General features: G+C 37.3%; 3 protein-coding genes across 3 annotated transcripts in view; 1 reads left to right on the top strand and 2 right to left on the bottom strand.

Annotated features, from left to right (window-relative positions):
• lypc (ly6 domain containing, pigment cell) overlaps window positions 1-17,736 on the bottom strand; it is a 113,667-nt gene that overhangs the window by 1,618 nt on the left and 94,313 nt on the right. The window lies entirely within an intron of this gene.
• rps5 (ribosomal protein S5) lies at window positions 278-3,616 on the bottom strand. The gene is made up of 6 exons (XM_077207814.1): window positions 3,479-3,616; window positions 2,733-2,840; window positions 1,796-2,005; window positions 1,498-1,626; window positions 526-624; window positions 278-392 (listed from the first exon to the last, which is right to left on the bottom strand). Exons 2-6 carry the CDS (start codon window positions 2,838-2,840, stop codon window positions 324-326), a joined length of 615 nt encoding a protein of 204 aa, XP_077063929.1. The 5' UTR covers window positions 3,479-3,616; the 3' UTR covers window positions 278-323.
• On the top strand, window positions 4,930-17,509 carry cab39 (calcium binding protein 39). Its single transcript, XM_077207809.1, has 9 exons — window positions 4,930-5,079; window positions 8,274-8,428; window positions 8,542-8,706; window positions 10,277-10,395; window positions 12,448-12,616; window positions 12,744-12,803; window positions 13,959-14,024; window positions 14,605-14,748; window positions 14,828-17,509. The coding sequence occupies exons 2-9, from the start codon at window positions 8,315-8,317 to the stop codon at window positions 15,014-15,016; spliced, it is 1,026 nt and encodes a 341-aa protein (XP_077063924.1). The 5' UTR covers window positions 4,930-5,079; window positions 8,274-8,314; the 3' UTR covers window positions 15,017-17,509.

The following is a 17,736-nucleotide window of genomic DNA, read 5'->3' as shown; positions in this document are numbered from 1 at the left end:
ATAGGATTCAAAAAGATGGTTAAAATCAGTTTTATATAAAGACTTAACTACTTAATTCAGTGATCTCTCAAGCCAGCAGTGCAAGTAAAACAAGATATGAAATGTTACAGCCAATCAGTTATCATTTTAGACAATGCAAATGCTACAAAAACAAGGAGCATTGACATTACTTGGGGGGGGGGGGACATTCTCATTCCCCTGACTCGAAATACAGGAGATATTTCAGCATTGGATCATATTTAGAAAAAAACCCCAGAAAAAAACAACGAGACATGAATACATTTCACACTTTTATTGTAATCCAAATTTCTACAAAATGGAGATTAGCGGTTAGATTTGGCCACTCTCTCCAGCTCATCTTTCTTCTTGATGGCATAAGAGTTGGATGAGCCCTGCAATACAAACAGAAAAAGAATTTTGTAATAGTAGAACAAACTCAAAAACAACAAGATTCCTACATGTACATTAACTGTACATGCTCTGGAGGTGTAGATAATAAAGATCTCCAATCAGATTGTCTCTCACCTTGGCGGCGTTGATGAGCTCATCAGCAAGACACTCTGCAATAGTCTTGATGTTCCTGAAAGCAGCTTCTCTTGCACCAGTGCAGAGCAGCCAGATGGCCTAAAATCAGAACACCAACAGACAATAAGTGACCACTTTCACATGGACCATATCTTCAACCCATAGGAACCCATTTCTGTGAACCACCAAAATCGCAAAGGCCTAATAAAATCTCTTGAGTTACCAAAAGCATCCTAACCTATGACAAGTCCCTTAAAGTCAACATGCAACCCACAAAACTACAAAATAACTTCATTCCTGGCGACACTGATATGCACTCTTAAAAAAAAGTTTGTTTATTGGCATCTATGAAGAACATTTAACATCCATGGAACCTTTACATCGCACAAAAGGTTCTTTAGATTGTTAAAATGTTCTTCACACAAAGAAAAAAAAAGGAGTTATTTTAAGAACTGTTCACTGAACGGTTCTCTGGGGAAGTAAAAACAGTTATTTAACGGCATCAGTGTGAAAACATCATATAGGAACTTTTTTTTAAAGTGTACATCACTGCCAAAAACAAATAAGTTAACCAATAGCCAAACAATTTATGCTTAAATAAATAAATATATATATATATATATATAAATATATATGAGAGAGAGAGAGAATGTTAATCAAACTATGACCCAACTAAGGTACGTTTACAATGTTTTACACACGGAAACGTTTCTTTTGCGCTTTTTTTAAAGTCTTGTGTGCAGACGACAACGTTGTCAAAATGATCCCAGTTTACATAGATCCACAAAACCGGATCCGTATATCATTTTAAAAAAGTTGCACTTAGATGGTGTTTGCATCTTCTAGCCACCAAAACACTAAGAATGAACGGCCAAAACATTTTTCATGTCATGTAAACGGCCCCTTAAACTTTAAATAGCCAGATAGCTATTTAGAGACTCTCTCACTCAAACGACACAAAGAAAACCAGACCTGGTTGACCCTGCGCAGGGGAGACACGTCAACAGCCTGTCTCCTCACGGTTCCAGCACGTCCGATACGAGTGGAGTCTTCACGGGGGCCGCTGTTGATGATGGCGTTCACCAGAATCTGCAGAGGATTCTGGAAACGAAATAGAAATGGTCTATTAATACAGACTATTAAGATCTCAGAAATGGTCTAAAGAAAAATCACCAAATTTTCATTCTGCAATATATTTAAACAGGACCTTATAGTTTACTATGACAAAACAAGGCAACCAAGCATGAATAAATGTGTAAAATGGTCTGACCTCGCCAGTGAGCAGGTGGATGATCTCAAAGGCGTGTTTCACGATGCGGACGGTCAGCAGTTTCTTGCCGTTGTTGCGTCCGTGCATCATCATGGAGTTAGTGACGCGCTCCACAATGGGACACTGAGCCTTACGGAAACGCTTGGCCGCGTATCTGCCGCTGGAATGGGGGAGGTATTTGGCATATTTCTCCTTCACGGCAATGTAATCCTATAGAAAGAGACAGACATACGTTGGTGTGCTTGAAATTTACAGCCTCAAAATAAACAAGATCAAAACAATGGCAAAAAATCTTCTTCATGCCTTGTCAGCGTATTTGTAAAAATGTCCACTTTCAGGCTGTGATATTTTAAGATTTTTTATATAGTAAACTAATAACTTACATTGTTATTAATATTTCAACATATACAGGACTGAAGCCACCTAGATTTACTTGATTCATATATAACTTTTTTTTTTAAATCATGTTAAAAATATTAAACAGGCTTTTGAGGAACATTTGTACATCTCTCACTCGTATTGCATTGCATTATTTTTGTCCACAATTAAAACTACTTGCTTTGACCATATAGCATTTTAATATCTCACCAAGACGCATTGACATATATAGAATGAAAACTGATGTTTATATAAATTAAATAGTCTGTTATACGTTTTGGCCATACAAATGACATCTGCACCAAAACGTATATTTGTGGCCAGTTTGGTCCTCTGAATATTGTATTCCTCCTTGAATGTAAGCTCCATACTCTCACTTATAATACTGTGTGCCATAAAAGCCTTTTGTCCAATGCTAAACAAAAAAGCTTGTTTGTCTAATATACATATTACTTCATGTCAGACTTCACAGGGTTAATGGCAAATAAACAAATATGCAATCCTTACAAAACCATGTCCATGTCATGTGTATGTCCAGCTGTGTGAAAGTGTCACACACCTGCAGTGAGATGTCATTGATCTGCACATCATCTGTGCTCCATTTCCCAAAGAGTTTGATCTCTGGTGTCTCAGCAACAGCTGGCGCAGCCTCCCAATCTTCAGCCATCTTAATCAAATGAGAAAAGTCAAGTTTTTATGTACATAAGGGTGTCCACAACACACAGACCAACCCATAAAAATCATAGAGGTAGCAAAATAACCCTATTTTAATCGAGGGAAAAAAAGCAAGCTGAATTCAACAAAAATAACAGTTAACGCAATTCTATTTTAAAAGATAAGGGTGTCCCACACAATAAATAATTTTAATTAATACAATACATAGTTTTATTCCAGTTAAACAAATGTATGTTGGAAGTTAAAAGGACAAATAATCACGATCTCAACTCTTCACATGAGATTATGAATAAAGTTATGACCCCAACCCAATTACATCCTAAATTTACTCTTAATCAGTGCGGCGTAACCCGATAATACAGTTCACATGATGCATCCAAATTTGACACTTTGTGAAATAGAAACAAAAATTTCATAATTCACATGTGCGGGTTCGCTCTCGGTCTTTTCTAAGGGAGAGACATCGGGCTCATGGACCGCTTACAGAAGACGCACAAAATCAGCGTTTTGACGAGCTACATGACATACACGAGTCAAAATAGGAATATGATTCTGTTAACAAGCAGATGAGTATATTTTGATGTGGATGGAAAGGGTATAAAGGGTTTAAAATCGGATTTTCGTCGTTACCTTCGCAGCGTGTGTGTGTATGGCGCACTCGAGCAGGCGGAAAGGAAGAGCGCCACGAGGGCCGAGAAAAAAAACCACTTCCGCTCGAAGCGCTTCCGTGTCGAGCTCTTCTTCTGCTCTCTCTGTGGGTGCTTGAGGAGAGTTATCGCCACCTGGCACTTACTGCGAATATAAGGGGCACAAATATGACCCAAAAAAATGAACGTTTTAAAATTGTAAATTAGTAAGTGTACATAACATCTAGAAAATTTTGCTTTTCAATGAGTTTTGCTGTTTTGGGGTTGAGGTAGGGTAACAAGTAAAAAAAAAACATGAGACATAAAAGTAGTGTAGCAATAAACACTAAATTTATTAAAATTTCCGATAAATTAAAAACAAATGTTTGATCAATTAGGAATTAAGACTAAAAGCCGCTTTACACCCGACACTTTTGTACATTGCTGTTTGTTTCAGCAGAGCTTATATTTCTTATTTTAGCTGGCATTACATCTTCATAGACCCAGCTAATGACACCTTAACCACAAATATTTTTTTGTTTGTTTTTTGCACCATTTTACAAAATTATATCATTCAGTGTGTCTTTCTGAATACCTAGAACAAACGCAAATGCCTGGATCTCTATTGAAGTATACTTTTTAACCAGTAGAGGGCGGTGACGCATACACACCATAGATACACACACTAGGCTACTTGGCTTTTTTTCCACACTACTTTTTTTTTTTTTTTTTTTTTTTCCCAGTCACTCTGGGCTTTACCATAAGCATAAGGGGCCTCAGGCCTGTCTAAATCATCGGGGGCAAATACCCACACTAAGGTACTTTGCATTGTCCCTGGTCTGAAAAATGGCAAAGTTCAGTTGTACACTCAACGCACACTAAATCCACACTATCTCTCACTATCCCGTCACTCACGAATTTAGCTACATTTTCCGATTACGCGTCATGTCTAGATTATATACATATATAAATTATGTGCATATTTAATTACAACAATATTTTATTCAACTTTTTATTTTATTTTATAGTTGTTTTATTCCAATATTTTTTTACAATAACAATCAATCGGAAATCAAATACAACAGAACTAGTCAACAGAAGACTATTAATACAAGAGAAAAAGAAAAAAGAAAGAAATAATACAAATACGGTATATCCGCATTTTGATAACTGCTTGATAAGCAAAAAGCATATGGGCTATACATGTTAGCATGCATTAAATGCAATAAATCAAAGGAAATAATTACGTCTTTACAGTAATTTAGGGCCTTTTTGCTTTGTTGATGCTGTTAATGTATGAAGGCAATAAGCTCTCCCTAATTTAAAAGTTGTTTTGTAGTCAAAAGCAGTAATTTACATTTGAGTATGAACAGTTCTATTGCGGAGAGATCGTTTGTTTGGGGCTTTTATTTTGAAATCCTCCTCACTGCAGGTTTGCGGAAGTTCTCACTGCTGATTGTAGCCTAACACACACACATACACATTCATACACATACACAGACGATTCTCCGCTCAGATCTTGCTAAGAAATAACACACCAAAACATCATTTCCAGGAATCCCACCGCTATTCGCTAGAAAAGGCCGAAGGAGACCCAAAATTAAGGTGTGATATTTTTTACTTCTCTATTGTTGGCTCTTGTTGTGAAGCTTTATATTGTAAGGTGCATGGAGAGGCCTATCAGAGCCATCCTATGCAAAACCTCAACTGCATTTAAGCAAACTGTGGTCTGAAGTGACTCAAAGATGAGAAGGGGCTTGTATCTGTTGTGGTTTGTTCATCACTGATTTAAAGATAAACAAGGGAGTTGACTATGCATGCCTTATCTGTATCATGTCCATCACACTGGGCCTCTGCTTGCGCAAAAGTAGGGGGCTGTGTCTCAAACTAGTCTGCAACCTACCCAGGCAACATCATAGACATGTCTGAACTGGGGAATCATCGTTTTGGGGCGTCATAGATTGACTCTAGGTAGACAGCTCACTAGGATTGTGATACACAGTCAGAGTGAAGCCCCTCTTTCATTCAAATCATCGAGCCCTTTATGGACTGCAAGTGAATAAGCTTCATAACTTCAGCTGCTTTACACAGATGTGTATAATCTTTTGGGTATTAACAGTTGCACCGTCAAATATCCCAATACCTCACAGCTGAACAATAGGCCTACATTGTTGTGATTTTAATCTATTATCTACATTATCATCCAGTTAGGACACAAGTTTGCATGCTGCTGCTTTTTATTTGAACTGTTCCTTTATGACAATTTTAACATTGCTGACATCAGCCGATAACTCCATGTTGCCAAGAGTATTTTCTGAATGTCCTGTTTTGTTATTTATAAGTGAATAATTCATTATAATATTTTATTTATATTATTTATATCAAAATAATATTAAATCAATATTTCACAGAGTAGGCCTATATCCCAGAATATATGCCATAAAGATTAAGACCCATTTTACATATTAAATAACTATAAAAATAAGTATACCCGGCAAAATCCAACTCCCTTAATAAATGTAAATAATTTTGTACCTCACTGTTATATTTTCATTTGATAATAATCTTTTGTCTTAGAGTTCTCGTATATATATATATATATATATATATATATATATATATATAATACATCCCTGTATTACTAACACTATAGACCAACAGATATTGGAATTCATAAATTCTATACATTTTTATATACAGTAGTGTTATACTTTTCATGAAACGCATTGACAAAATACCTGTTTGAAACCGACATGAAAACACTTTGACTAAAACATGACCATAAACGAATGTACTAATAATATTGTTTCATATATACTATGATGTAGCCTTTGTGATTTGTGACGACTAACCCTGCTCTGCTCTCCCCCGTATTGTACAGTATTGTTGATTTTGACGGTTCAGCATGCAGCAGTAATTGTTGGCAATGTAATCATTAACATCATGTGCAACAATTATGATTGGTATTATTAGCAGCATCATATTAGGCTGATCAGTTAACCTGTAATTGTTCTCATGCAACCATTCAGCAACTATGAAATGAATGTTTAGTTCAGGGGTGTCCAAACTCGGTCCTGGAGAGAGTTTAGCTTCAACACCTGTCTGGAAGTTTCCAGTATGCCCAGTAAGGGCTTGATTGGCTGGTTCAGGTGTGTTTAATTGGGCAGCTGAACTCTGCAGGACAGTGACCCTCCAGAAGCAGGACTCCACACCTCTGGTCTCAGCGAGCCTCAGTGGCATCTGTTTGGGTTGAGATTTGCGTTGCTCAGACATGGCGAGCGTGGTTGGTCACCAGGTCAAGGATTTGGGGATCTTGCAGAAGCTAATGGAGATTAACCGGCTGGACGTATGGTCCTGTGACGCACGGATCCCACGAGCTGCCACATGGAGTATTCGGAGCACATGCGGCACTTTAATATTAATAATAGTTTGTGTTTTGGAAAAGGGGTAATGAAAAAACAGTGGATTTATGAGTGATTTTTCTTCAGGTCAGTACTTCATGCTTGAGTTTGGCTGCTGTGATGTATGGAGGAAACCAGCACACAGCCGTATTCATTGAAGAGGTTCCTGCTGCACATTTCCTGTTTATCGACTTTGCGAAGCTCACCTCGCATTTGCGTTGTGTCTGACACTTGTGTGTGTGTGTTTGAACATAAAGTGTGAACTCACACCCTAGCCAGTGAAAATCAACTTCCTTCTATAATCAGTTGAAATGTACTTACCTGAAATTCAGAGAAATGTTGATGGCAGTGAGCACTGAACAGTCCTTTAATCTGGTTATTTTTTTTGGTTGTTGTTTGTTTTTCCTTGTTTTTTTGTTGTTGTTTTATACATAAACGTATATATATACATATATATATATATACACACACACACACAGATGCCTCAGTATTGTCTGTTTCTATGGGCCGCTGTAATAAGCCGTCTGCTATATTGGAGAAGTCAAAGCCGGTCCATAAACACTCGAGAGTTCGAGTGACAGCGCGTCTGCAAACGTAGTTAGACGGATGTATGAAGATCTATATCTGCAATAGACTTCAGCAGATAAATACAACAAGACAAAGGCGTTAGCTAACATGACTAATACAAGTTACCATAGAATAAAAACCTGTAATATTGAGTAAATACATATTGAGACACAAACACATTCTCACCTGTGAAAGACTATCCCATATTTGAGGGGAATTTAAATCGCTGCGGTTTTTGCAACCAGAGGCTGCACAATGTTACAAGAAGGTCATTGATTTTTACTGTGAGTGACAACACGTTGACTGTTTCAAGATGGCGGACACGTGGACATCTATGACTCTAACAATCACAAAGTCTTGGGTTCGGTTCCCAGAGAAAGCAAGAACTGATTAAATGTGTACATTGAACGCAGTGTAAAGTCTTCCAAATGCATTAATGCGAATAGGTGTTAGTATATTCATTCTTTCATTTGTTCGGTCCTTAGTTTATTAATTTGTTCATTATTTCATTGGTTTGTACCTATATTTTTTCATTAGTTTATATGTTTGTTTGTTTATTTACTCATTCTTATGTTTTTGTTAAATTCATTTTTTTCTGTTTTTGTTAATTTGTTTTGCCTATTATTGTTTGTTTTCCCTTGCTCTTTCTTTCTTTCTGTGACTTTTTTCTTTTGCTGATTCTAAGACGGTCGTCGGTTCTATAATCTGTTATTTTGATTTGGTTATTCTTTTGCTCATGAATGAGTTATCGCTTGATTGTTTGACCATTTGTTCTTTCTCAGTCGTTTTCTTCTTTGACGTTCTCTCTGTTTGTCGTTCACTTTTTCACAGCTGGGCTCTCTGCTACCTGGTTGCCCTGGTAAGGTGTTGCCATGCCTTTCCCTTTCGGTAAGTCTCACAAGTGTCCCGCGGACATAGTGAAGAATCTAAAGGACAGCATGACCATTCTGGAGAAGCAGGACATTTCGGACAAGAAGGCTGAGAAGGTATAATGCGCTGTTACACACGGGTGTGTTACAGTGTGTTTAGGCTTGTACTGTTAATGCCACCTATTAAAGAGTTTCATGAGGCCGTTAATAAGAGGGGTGTGTGTCTGCAGGCTTCTGAAGAGGTGTCCAAATCTCTGCTGGCGATGAAGGAGATTCTCTACGGCACGAGTGAGAAGGAGCCGCAGACAGAAGCCGTGGCTCAGCTGGCTCAGGAGCTCTACAACAGCGGCTTGCTCAGCACCCTCGTCGCAGATCTGCAGCTCATCGACTTCGAGGTGGGGGGATGAGTTTAGTAGACATGAAAAGTGAAGTCCCTCCAAATCCACTGAGCAGCTCTCAAATGCTCCTTTAAGGCCCGATATACTTCTTTTTCGTTATTCTTTATTCTATTAAGAGAATTCTTAAAACGTTTGAAATGCGTGACCAGTGAAATACGGTTGGCGAACATCCAGACGGCGTCCATGCTTCTGAGAGTGACGTTTAGATGTATATGTAAAACTTTGGGGAAAGTTATGCATTACAATATTGTGTTATTCCCTTAAAAAGTAACTAATTTAGTTTTTTAGAAAAGTAATACGTTACATTACTTTGGCAATACTTATTTTCACCTGGGCTGGGCTTGTTTTTTTTATAACAAAAAAGTTATATTTTTGGGCAAATGTAAAGACCCTTTCATTTACATTAATTAGAATGTCATTTTTAATTAGAATTACAACTTCAATTGTTCGTGTTTTTACTCATGGACGTCTGACCTCGACAGACTGAACAGAAGAAATGAACCGGAGAAGATTTTCATGTTAAAGAAGGCGGAGCCTCAGAGCCACACCCTCCTATAGACTTTATGCACCAAGATAAACATGCAGCCATCTTCAGATTTCTGTGTTTGAACTTCTGTTTTTGCGGTAACTCTGTATATTTCTCTGGCATTGCTGTCGAAGATTTATTAGCTGGTGAAGTGGATTTACTTTTGGTAGACTTAACGAAAGTTATCATCAGGATTGTAATGTTTGAAGCGGAAGTCGTAACAAATGTCAGTAGACCGGGACGATTTTAAAACGAGTGATTCATTTATAAATCTGAGAGTATCTTACCTTCATTCTGTCGGAAATACAAACTGGAAGACCGATAAAACCCCGCCTCCTGGTTACCCCGAGATTTTCCTATGGGGTTTTATAATTTCATAAATTAAATAGGAACATCTTGAAGGAACCAGTGCTGAATAATGTCTTCTGGGTTCATATTTTCTTCCAGTATGATCATTCACTGTTCAATCTGTGCAAAACAAGCCCCCAGTTCGCCCTCTGTTACTGGCAGAGCAAATTTAGATCTCAAAATCATTAAATAAATGGAAGAGGTTAGAAATTAATTTGATTAATATTATAGAATATGATATTTTGGATATTGTCTAGCCAGCATCTAAAAGTTTCCACTGGTTTCAACACATCAACAGAGTACATTTTGTTCTTCGAGTGTTAGAATGTTAGGCCTGTAGATAAAATTATAGATGTTAGAATTATGATTATTCACTATTTTATATATATATATATATATATATAAAAAAAAATCCATCACAATAGCCACAAAAGAGATGCTCTCCTCTAATCAAAAATGGCTTCTTATTATGCAACTGAGAGACGTTAATATTGCGTGTATTAACAGATGTCAATGCCAAACTGTCTCGACTGGCTACTTGTGAACGGATCAGCCGAGACGGTTCCAATACCAGGTGTAAACAGTTTTACAAGATGTAAATCTTTGTTTCTCAAATTCCAGTTTGTGGAAATACATGTTTTTATTTTTAATTAATTGAGCTTTTCAATAACTATTCTGCATTTTTTTCTTTAGGGCAAGAAAGACGTGGCACAGATCTTTAATAATATTTTGAGACGTCAAATCGGCACACGGACACCCACTGTTGAATACCTGTGCACTCAACAAAATATACTCTTCATGCTGCTCAAAGGGTGAGACACACACACAAACATATTGGGAAGACATTCATTTGATTTTCATACTGTATATAACCTAAAATGTGGCAGTTGTCAGACTAGTTCGATCTACTTTTCTAATTTTGAAGCTGGTGTTTAGATCATATCTCAAACTAAGATATCAAGGAACTTGTATGATGACTAATATGGGTACATCTTATCCTACATCAGCGATGCCATCTCAAATGTGAATTCACAACATTTAAGTGCTTTTCCAATTATTAAACTTCTTAAAACTAAAAAGTAAGCCATATGACTTGAAGCCACATGACAAATGACTTGAAAAAAAAAACGTAATATAGTTTGGAGTCAAGAATATAGCAGACAAGTTATATGGGCAAGTCAAATTCACAATACACATTGCTACAAAGAAGCTTTACAGAAAAATCATGATTTTAATGTTTATAATATCTTAATATATTCATGCCTTATAGAATTATTGCCACAGCCCATATAGAACCACAGACAACAATTATTTTATCAGAGGGGAAAGTTTGCACAGAAATGTAAGATTTTTCCCATCCTCACCGACCTTGTCATAAAACCCGTTTAAATGATCATACGACGCCTCCTTGCTGCTTTGTTTTGATGACGCATGCGGCGGTGCAACACTGGTGGCTGGTGTTGCCAGATTGGGTGTTTTTTTCCGCTACATACATGCATTAAGGCCTGTTTACGGTGCGTTTTAGCCGGGTTTTCGCCTGGAAGGCTCTATAGAAATCTGGCACCCTATTGCAGCTGTTCACAGACACCAGAATGAACGAGTTCACAGTAACGTTCATCAGGCAGTAATACTGTAGCAATGTTCAGGGAAGAAGGAGGCGGGAACCGGTGAACATTCAAATAAACTTTATTAAAATAAAACCAAACAAACTAAAATACCGCCAGCAGCCCCTCGCGGATGACTGCTGGCTTACCTAAAATAAACATAACGGCCAGCAGCCCCTCGCGGACGACTGCTGGCTAAAATAAAACACAAATACAAAAAACAAAACTCAACTAAAATACAGGCCTGTTCCTCTCTCGATCATTAATGTCGTCGCTCCCCCTTTATGCTTCCGCTCCTCCGTGAGAGATGCGAGACCGGTGTGCTTCACAGGTGTTGCTCATTATCAATCGCACCACCGGCCTCGTACCGTTCTCTCACGTCCCTCGGCCGTCCTGTTCGCCACAAATACATTACGTTCAATTCACGTTCGCCCAAAATATGAACGAGTTCATGCACAACACTGTACACTAGTATGTTGTGTATGCAGATAAAGTTAGACATACTTTTTTATCCAAATTCATATAAAGATCTGGGTGATAATATAGTTACGTTTTATGAAAAAATCAAGCAGTTGAGATTAGCTATTTACTATATACTGCTTTACGTGAGTGTATGAGAATAAAGTTGGATATAAATTACATCCAACTTCATATATAGAGTAACTATTATTTTATTTTAGACTACTTTTCTATTGTTTGGCGCTTCACAACCCCTGACCACCATTTAGTTTAATTGTATGAAAAAAGTAGCATGAACATCAAACTTAAATGTGCTGTATGTAATTTATTGACTGTACTAAAGCATAAAAATACCATAATTTTGGAAACATGTTCAAATACTTGTTTCTCTTAAAAACACGATGCAACAGTCAGTTATTTTACTTTGAAATGTGCTTTCCGTGTCATAATGTCTGTTTGATCCCGCCCACTTCCAAGTTACCTAATAGTATTCAACTCCCGGGTTGTCAGTTAGAGGGAAACACAGGGAATTGCAACAATGGAAGTCCGCAAACAAACTGGTCAGAGATTGCAGTTCGTGTCCTCAATCTGGCAACCCACGTGAGCATAGACTCCAATGAGAAGGGGGCGGGAAAAAAACCTCCCTTTTTTTTTTTGGACTGCAGTACCCATTTCAACCACTAGCTGTCAATATTACATACTGCACCTTTAAATCTCCTTCTGGGTCTATGAATGAAAGAAAGTTTTAGAACAACATGAGGATGTGTATACGGTGGCCAAAATTTCCTGTCTTTTTTGCAGTTACGAGTCTCCAGACATCGCTCTGAACTGCGGGATCATGCTGAGGGAATGTATACGGCATGAGCCGCTGGGAAAGATCACCCTCTGCTCTGAGCAGTTCTATGATTTCTTCAGATACGTGGAGATGTCCACCTTCGACATCGCCTCAGATGCATTTGCCACTTTTAAAGTTAGTATGTTGACGGACAAACAAGCCTAGGTGTTTGTTTTGTCTGTGCGGCGCTGAGTATCTCATCTTCAGAAGCTCTGTATAATTATTCTGTCTGATAAATTCCATTTGTTTGGTTTTCTTCCAGGATTTGCTGACGAGACACAAACTGCTCAGCGCTGAGTTTCTGGAGCAACACTATGATAGAGTGAGTTACTGACTTTTCTTTTCATTTATTTGGTTTCCATCACTGTCTGTTGTCATTGGATCTGTGAGTCATTCTGCAACAAGTTCTTCGAATTTGCATTTGTTCTTTGCTCTGAATGTGAGTCAATACATTAAGGCAGTGATCTGAATCTGAAGTGGGCCCCAAAAAAAACACTTTAGTCACACTTTAAAATATTTCAATTTCTTTACATATGAATTTAGATAAATCATATTTTTGCATAATGACTTTGGTGTCAAGTTGATTTTAGTGGATGTATGAAGCAAGTTCTTCACATCAACAACAACTTTTTGAAACATTAGGGAACCACATGTCCAAATACTTTTGTCATAATTTTAGACAATAATGTCCCATTCCCACAGCAACTTGCAGTTGAGTCTCGAATACTGTCTGTATAAACGACCAATGAGACTCAAGCTAGTATTCTCTTACTAGTAACCAAAACGGTAGTAACCAAATTAATATCAAAGATGGCGACGTTTATAAAACTGAAAAGCCTCATCACGTTTGACACGACAAGAAGAGTCCAATTGAGCTGCGAGTTTGTCTGTCAAATATTCGTTAACCGACCGCAGCTTTTATACCTGGGTGGAGAGCGAAGCACTTGACTCGCACGTAGAGCACAAAACTGACAGGAGCAACTCCAGTGGAGAAAACCTTCAGATGACACCCAGCTCGTATCTCTCAGTTTCTGTGAGTTACTGAAATCGAAACTACACATGCAAACCCGCAACACACAGCGTTTGCGCAGTGTAGAGCATCTCTCTCCAAATACACAACTTGTACACAACTAGTCGGTTCCTTTCACACAGCACAGGTTTTCTAAAAAAGCGGTTGTGTTGTGAGTCCTGAAAATTTACAGGTGTGAGTTCGGTAATAGAATGTGGTTGTCACTCTTGTAAATAACTGAACCGTGCGTGAATGTAAATAAAAAAATACAGAACATGTTTTGTTAAGTGTTTTTCTTGTAAAGTGATATCTTTCTTTAAAATAAATACCAATTGATTTGATATTTTATTTAATGTAAGTGTGTTGTAAGTATGCTTTACTTTTCGGGGCTACTCTAGGAGAAGAACCCAGACAATTTTGATATTTACTGTATATCTCTGTCCTCTTTTCTCCACTTTTGGTCTTCAGTTCTTTAGTGAATATGAGAAACTGCTTCACTCAGAAAACTATGTGACTAAGAGGCAGTCGCTAAAGGTAAGGAACGGGTTGATTTGTATGTTGTTGTGCTTATTAAAACTACTGTTTAAAAGGTTGGGGTCTTTTGGGAGTTTTTGAAATAAGTTTATTTTTTATTTGATCAAAATACAGTAAAAACAGTAATATTGTGAAATATTATTACAATTTAAAAGAACTGCATTCTGTTTGAATATATTTGAAAAAGTAATTTATTCCTGAGATGCATTCCTGAATTTTCAGCATCATAACTCCAGTCTTCAGTGTCACATGATCCTTCATAAAACTGATTATTTTTTCAGTATTCTTTGATGAATAGAAAGTTTAAAAAACAGCATTTATTTGATATTTTTTTGTAACATTTAATATGTCTTTACTTCTGATCAATTTAATACGTCCTTGCTGAATAAAATAAAGAATTTCTTAATTTTTTGCTCACAAACCTTTGAACAGTAGTGTATATATATATATATATGTGTGTGTATAGTTGTGTTATTTTACAGCTGCATTTAAACTGAACTGTGCGCATGTTTCCTGTAGCCATTAGATCTTTGTTTTTAAGTGCTTCAAGTGTGTTTTATGTATTTCCTCTTCCTCTCAGCTTCTGGGAGAGCTGCTTTTGGACAGACACAACTTCACTATAATGACGAAGTACATTAGCAAACCAGAGAACCTCAAACTCATGATGAACCTACTGAGAGACAAGAGCCGCAACATCCAGTTCGAGGCTTTCCACGTGTTTAAGGTTTGAATCTATTATTATTTCACCAGAATGTCAAACCAAAACTCAAGCAAGGTGACAAGGTCTCTCTCTGTGAATTCAGGTGTTTGTGGCCAATCCGAACAAGACTCAGCCCATCCTGGACATCCTGCTGAAGAACCAGACCAAACTCATCGAGTTCCTCAGCAAGTTCCAGAACGACCGAGCCGAGGACGAGCAGTTCGGCGACGAGAAGACCTATCTAATCAAACAGATCCGAGACCTCAAGAGGCCGACCCCGCAGGACGCTTGAGAAGGGTGACGAATGGTTAAAAGTGCAAAGAGGACGTCTAGACAGTGTTATAGGCAACGTCTGGACGATGTTTGGCTCTCTGGGACGTTGAGTGGCCGTAGCGCTGGGCATGTTTTTGTGTTTTGCAGGAACCGTTAAATGCCGTTTGAGCTCGGCGGGCGAGTAATGTGGCGACGAGGATGAAGAAGAGTCTTGCTTCGCTGGACATACAACCTCTTCCCCTTACAATGTTTTATTCTCATGTTTCAAAAAAATGAGCAAAATGAACAGAAAGGTTGGATGTAGATGCTGCTGCTTTATTGCACATAAAGAAGGAGGGTTTTGTACCTCATACACAACCATACACTCAAATGTCTCTTGATGCTAACTAGCCCATGCAAGTCGAGGATATTAATGAATACAAGGAAATTTGTCGTGCATAAAGCACTTATGCAGTAACCCATTCAAACACACTCCTGTCAACTCATTTGCTCACTATCGCCCAGGGAGTTGCATAAAAGCTAGAAATGTGACGAATCAACAAGTTTTGCACATTTTGAGGTTGCGTATCCTGGGTGAATAAATGTGTATGCCCTACATACTGCAGGCTTTTTCATCTTCCCTTTTTTTGTTTTGGCTTTGTAGACTTCATTGGATGTGCGATGGCACCTCACAGCCTCTTTAACGGTTTATGGTCGTTTCAGGTTCATTTTGAAAGTCATATGGAAAGGAGTACATGAGTGTGGTGAGTTAGTTGTGGCTGTCAATTCTGATTTAACTTTGCCATTCCTTTCTTATTGTATTAGTCACTGCGTTAAGTGGGTGTAATGGAAAGTTACTTGTGGAATCTGATCTGTGGTCGTGACATTAAGGTTTGTGCCCTGCTTAGTCTTGTTTTCAGTAAAACTAAACACCCACTGGCATAGTGTATACATTTGTGTTAACTAGGGCCATTGTTGTGATCATTTTGTGAGTGCATGAGTGAATCTCACAAAACAAATTACATTTAACCTCAAAATCAAAAGGAAACTTTCCCATACATTTTTGAGACTTTTAAATCATCTGGTCTTAGTTTTACTTTAATGTTTTGGTAATTTTCATTATTGTCAATAGTACTTTTATTTACTTTAGTACTTTAGGAGTATTAAATTCCCAATAAGCTTTTAAATATTTTTTGTTATTTTATTTTTTACCTGAGTAGTAGTCAATATGTATATTTATACAACAAGTATAAGTGACAGAAATACACACATATATATGTGTATATATATATATATATATATATATATATATATATATATATATATATATATATATATATATATATATATTAATGTAATTATCCATTATGGATGTTGGGGGGGGACAATTGTCATAAATAATGGGACAAATCTTTAATAGTCCAATAACCATACACAAACTATAATCTGTAATTTCCTACGTCTTGCTTTTGAGTTTGAGGTGAAATGTGACCTGGACAAGTTCTTTTCTGGTTTTGTGTAAATTGACTAAATATACCAGCTCAGATACTGTATCTCTTGCCTTGCTGTTTTTAGTTTGGGGAAAAAAAATGTGATATTATTAGTAGCAGACTGATCTGAAATGGTTGGGTGTAGAGGAGCCGCTCAAACCCATATTATTACCTAATGCTTCTGAGGGAAAAGGCAATTTGAGCACCCACATCCTTTATGAATGGTTTAACTTATGTTTGTTTTAATAACAGTGGAGTGGTTAATGGGGGTTGTCATTTAATACTTTAAAGTTGGTGCAAGTCTGCAAACTTACACAAACTTAAAAGTGATTTGGAGGGTTTTGGTTGATCATTTTCAAGTTATGACTGCTTTTACTCACAAGACAGCCACAATCATCTGCCATAAATCCTTCATTTCTCCCTTAAACAAATGCAACTGTAATTCATAATGGTATGTATCCCTCCTCATTTTCAATGCAGAACTTTGCCGAACTCCCATTAAAACACGTTCTGCTGAATGTTTACAGTACTGGTCAGAATAACAGGGATTGACATGTCTATAACAGTATTTTATTTTAGTGGAAAATACAATAAACCTTGCGTAGATTAGATGTAAATTTTTCATACTTCGTTCTTAGCATATCCTGTTTAAATGGTGACGTGCAACTCACCATCATTTGTGGTTTAGTCTGCATCTGTGGTTTAGGTTGGACTAGTTTTCCTTGGTTGGCACATGTAACAACAGCCAATCACAGTCATCTTGTAAGCCTGACATCATAATGGCCCAAAGCATTGAGATTTCTGAGAATTAGTAAACTTATCTTGCATCAGTGCATGTTTCTATTTTACAGCCTTAGATTAAGCATGGGCATCTAAAGGACAAGCTGAAAACTTATTGGCCTGCTGTCTGTTCAATTAAACAGTCCAATCTAACCTAGATCTAACCTGAGTAATAAGACTTGGGCACAGAAACCTGGAGTTTCATCTGAAATTTCAAAACGTAGACAGACTTAACAGTTGGAAATAAAGTTTGGAATAAAATACTTGTTTCTACTGTCTTTTGTTCTTTGACTAAAAAGCGGTGATTATTCCACAAACATAAAACCATGTTTGAGTAATGCCAAGAAATGCCATACATTATATTATAATAATAGGCCTATATTATATTAACATACTACCCTATAGGCCTATATTATATTAGCCTATATTTTATTATATTAATTCTGGAATAATTTCGTTTAACATTCGGCACCTTGTTTGTAGATAGATA

Source organism: Siphateles boraxobius, unplaced genomic scaffold (genome assembly GCF_051911475.1).
Source record: "Siphateles boraxobius isolate OS27281-9 unplaced genomic scaffold, OSU_SipBor_1 6, whole genome shotgun sequence".
NCBI classification, from domain to species: domain Eukaryota; kingdom Metazoa; phylum Chordata; class Actinopteri; order Cypriniformes; family Leuciscidae; genus Siphateles; species Siphateles boraxobius.
Note: the sequence above shows the minus strand (reverse complement) of the source record. Positions and strands in the feature narration are given on the sequence as shown.

What these genes read in the sequence shown, in the direction of transcription:
- rps5 (XM_077207814.1), bottom strand. Translation starts at nt 2,840, where the DNA reads ATGGCTGAAGATTGGGAGGCTGCGCCAGCTGTTGCTGAGACACCAGAG. An exon ending in TCAATGACATCTCACTGCAG is followed by an intron (nt 2,006 to 2,732) that starts GTGTGTGACACT and finishes CTCTTTCTATAG; the next exon opens with GATTACATTGCCGTGAAGGA. An exon ending in AGCTCATCAACGCCGCCAAG is followed by an intron (nt 393 to 525) that starts GTGAGAGACAAT and finishes TTTGTATTGCAG; the next exon opens with GGCTCATCCAACTCTTATGC.
- cab39 (XM_077207809.1), top strand. Translation starts at nt 8,315, where the DNA reads ATGCCTTTCCCTTTCGGTAAGTCTCACAAGTGTCCCGCGGACATAGTG. An exon ending in TGGAGCAACACTATGATAGA is followed by an intron (nt 12,804 to 13,958) that starts GTGAGTTACTGA and finishes TTTGGTCTTCAG; the next exon opens with TTCTTTAGTGAATATGAGAA. An exon ending in AGGCTTTCCACGTGTTTAAG is followed by an intron (nt 14,749 to 14,827) that starts GTTTGAATCTAT and finishes CTGTGAATTCAG; the next exon opens with GTGTTTGTGGCCAATCCGAA.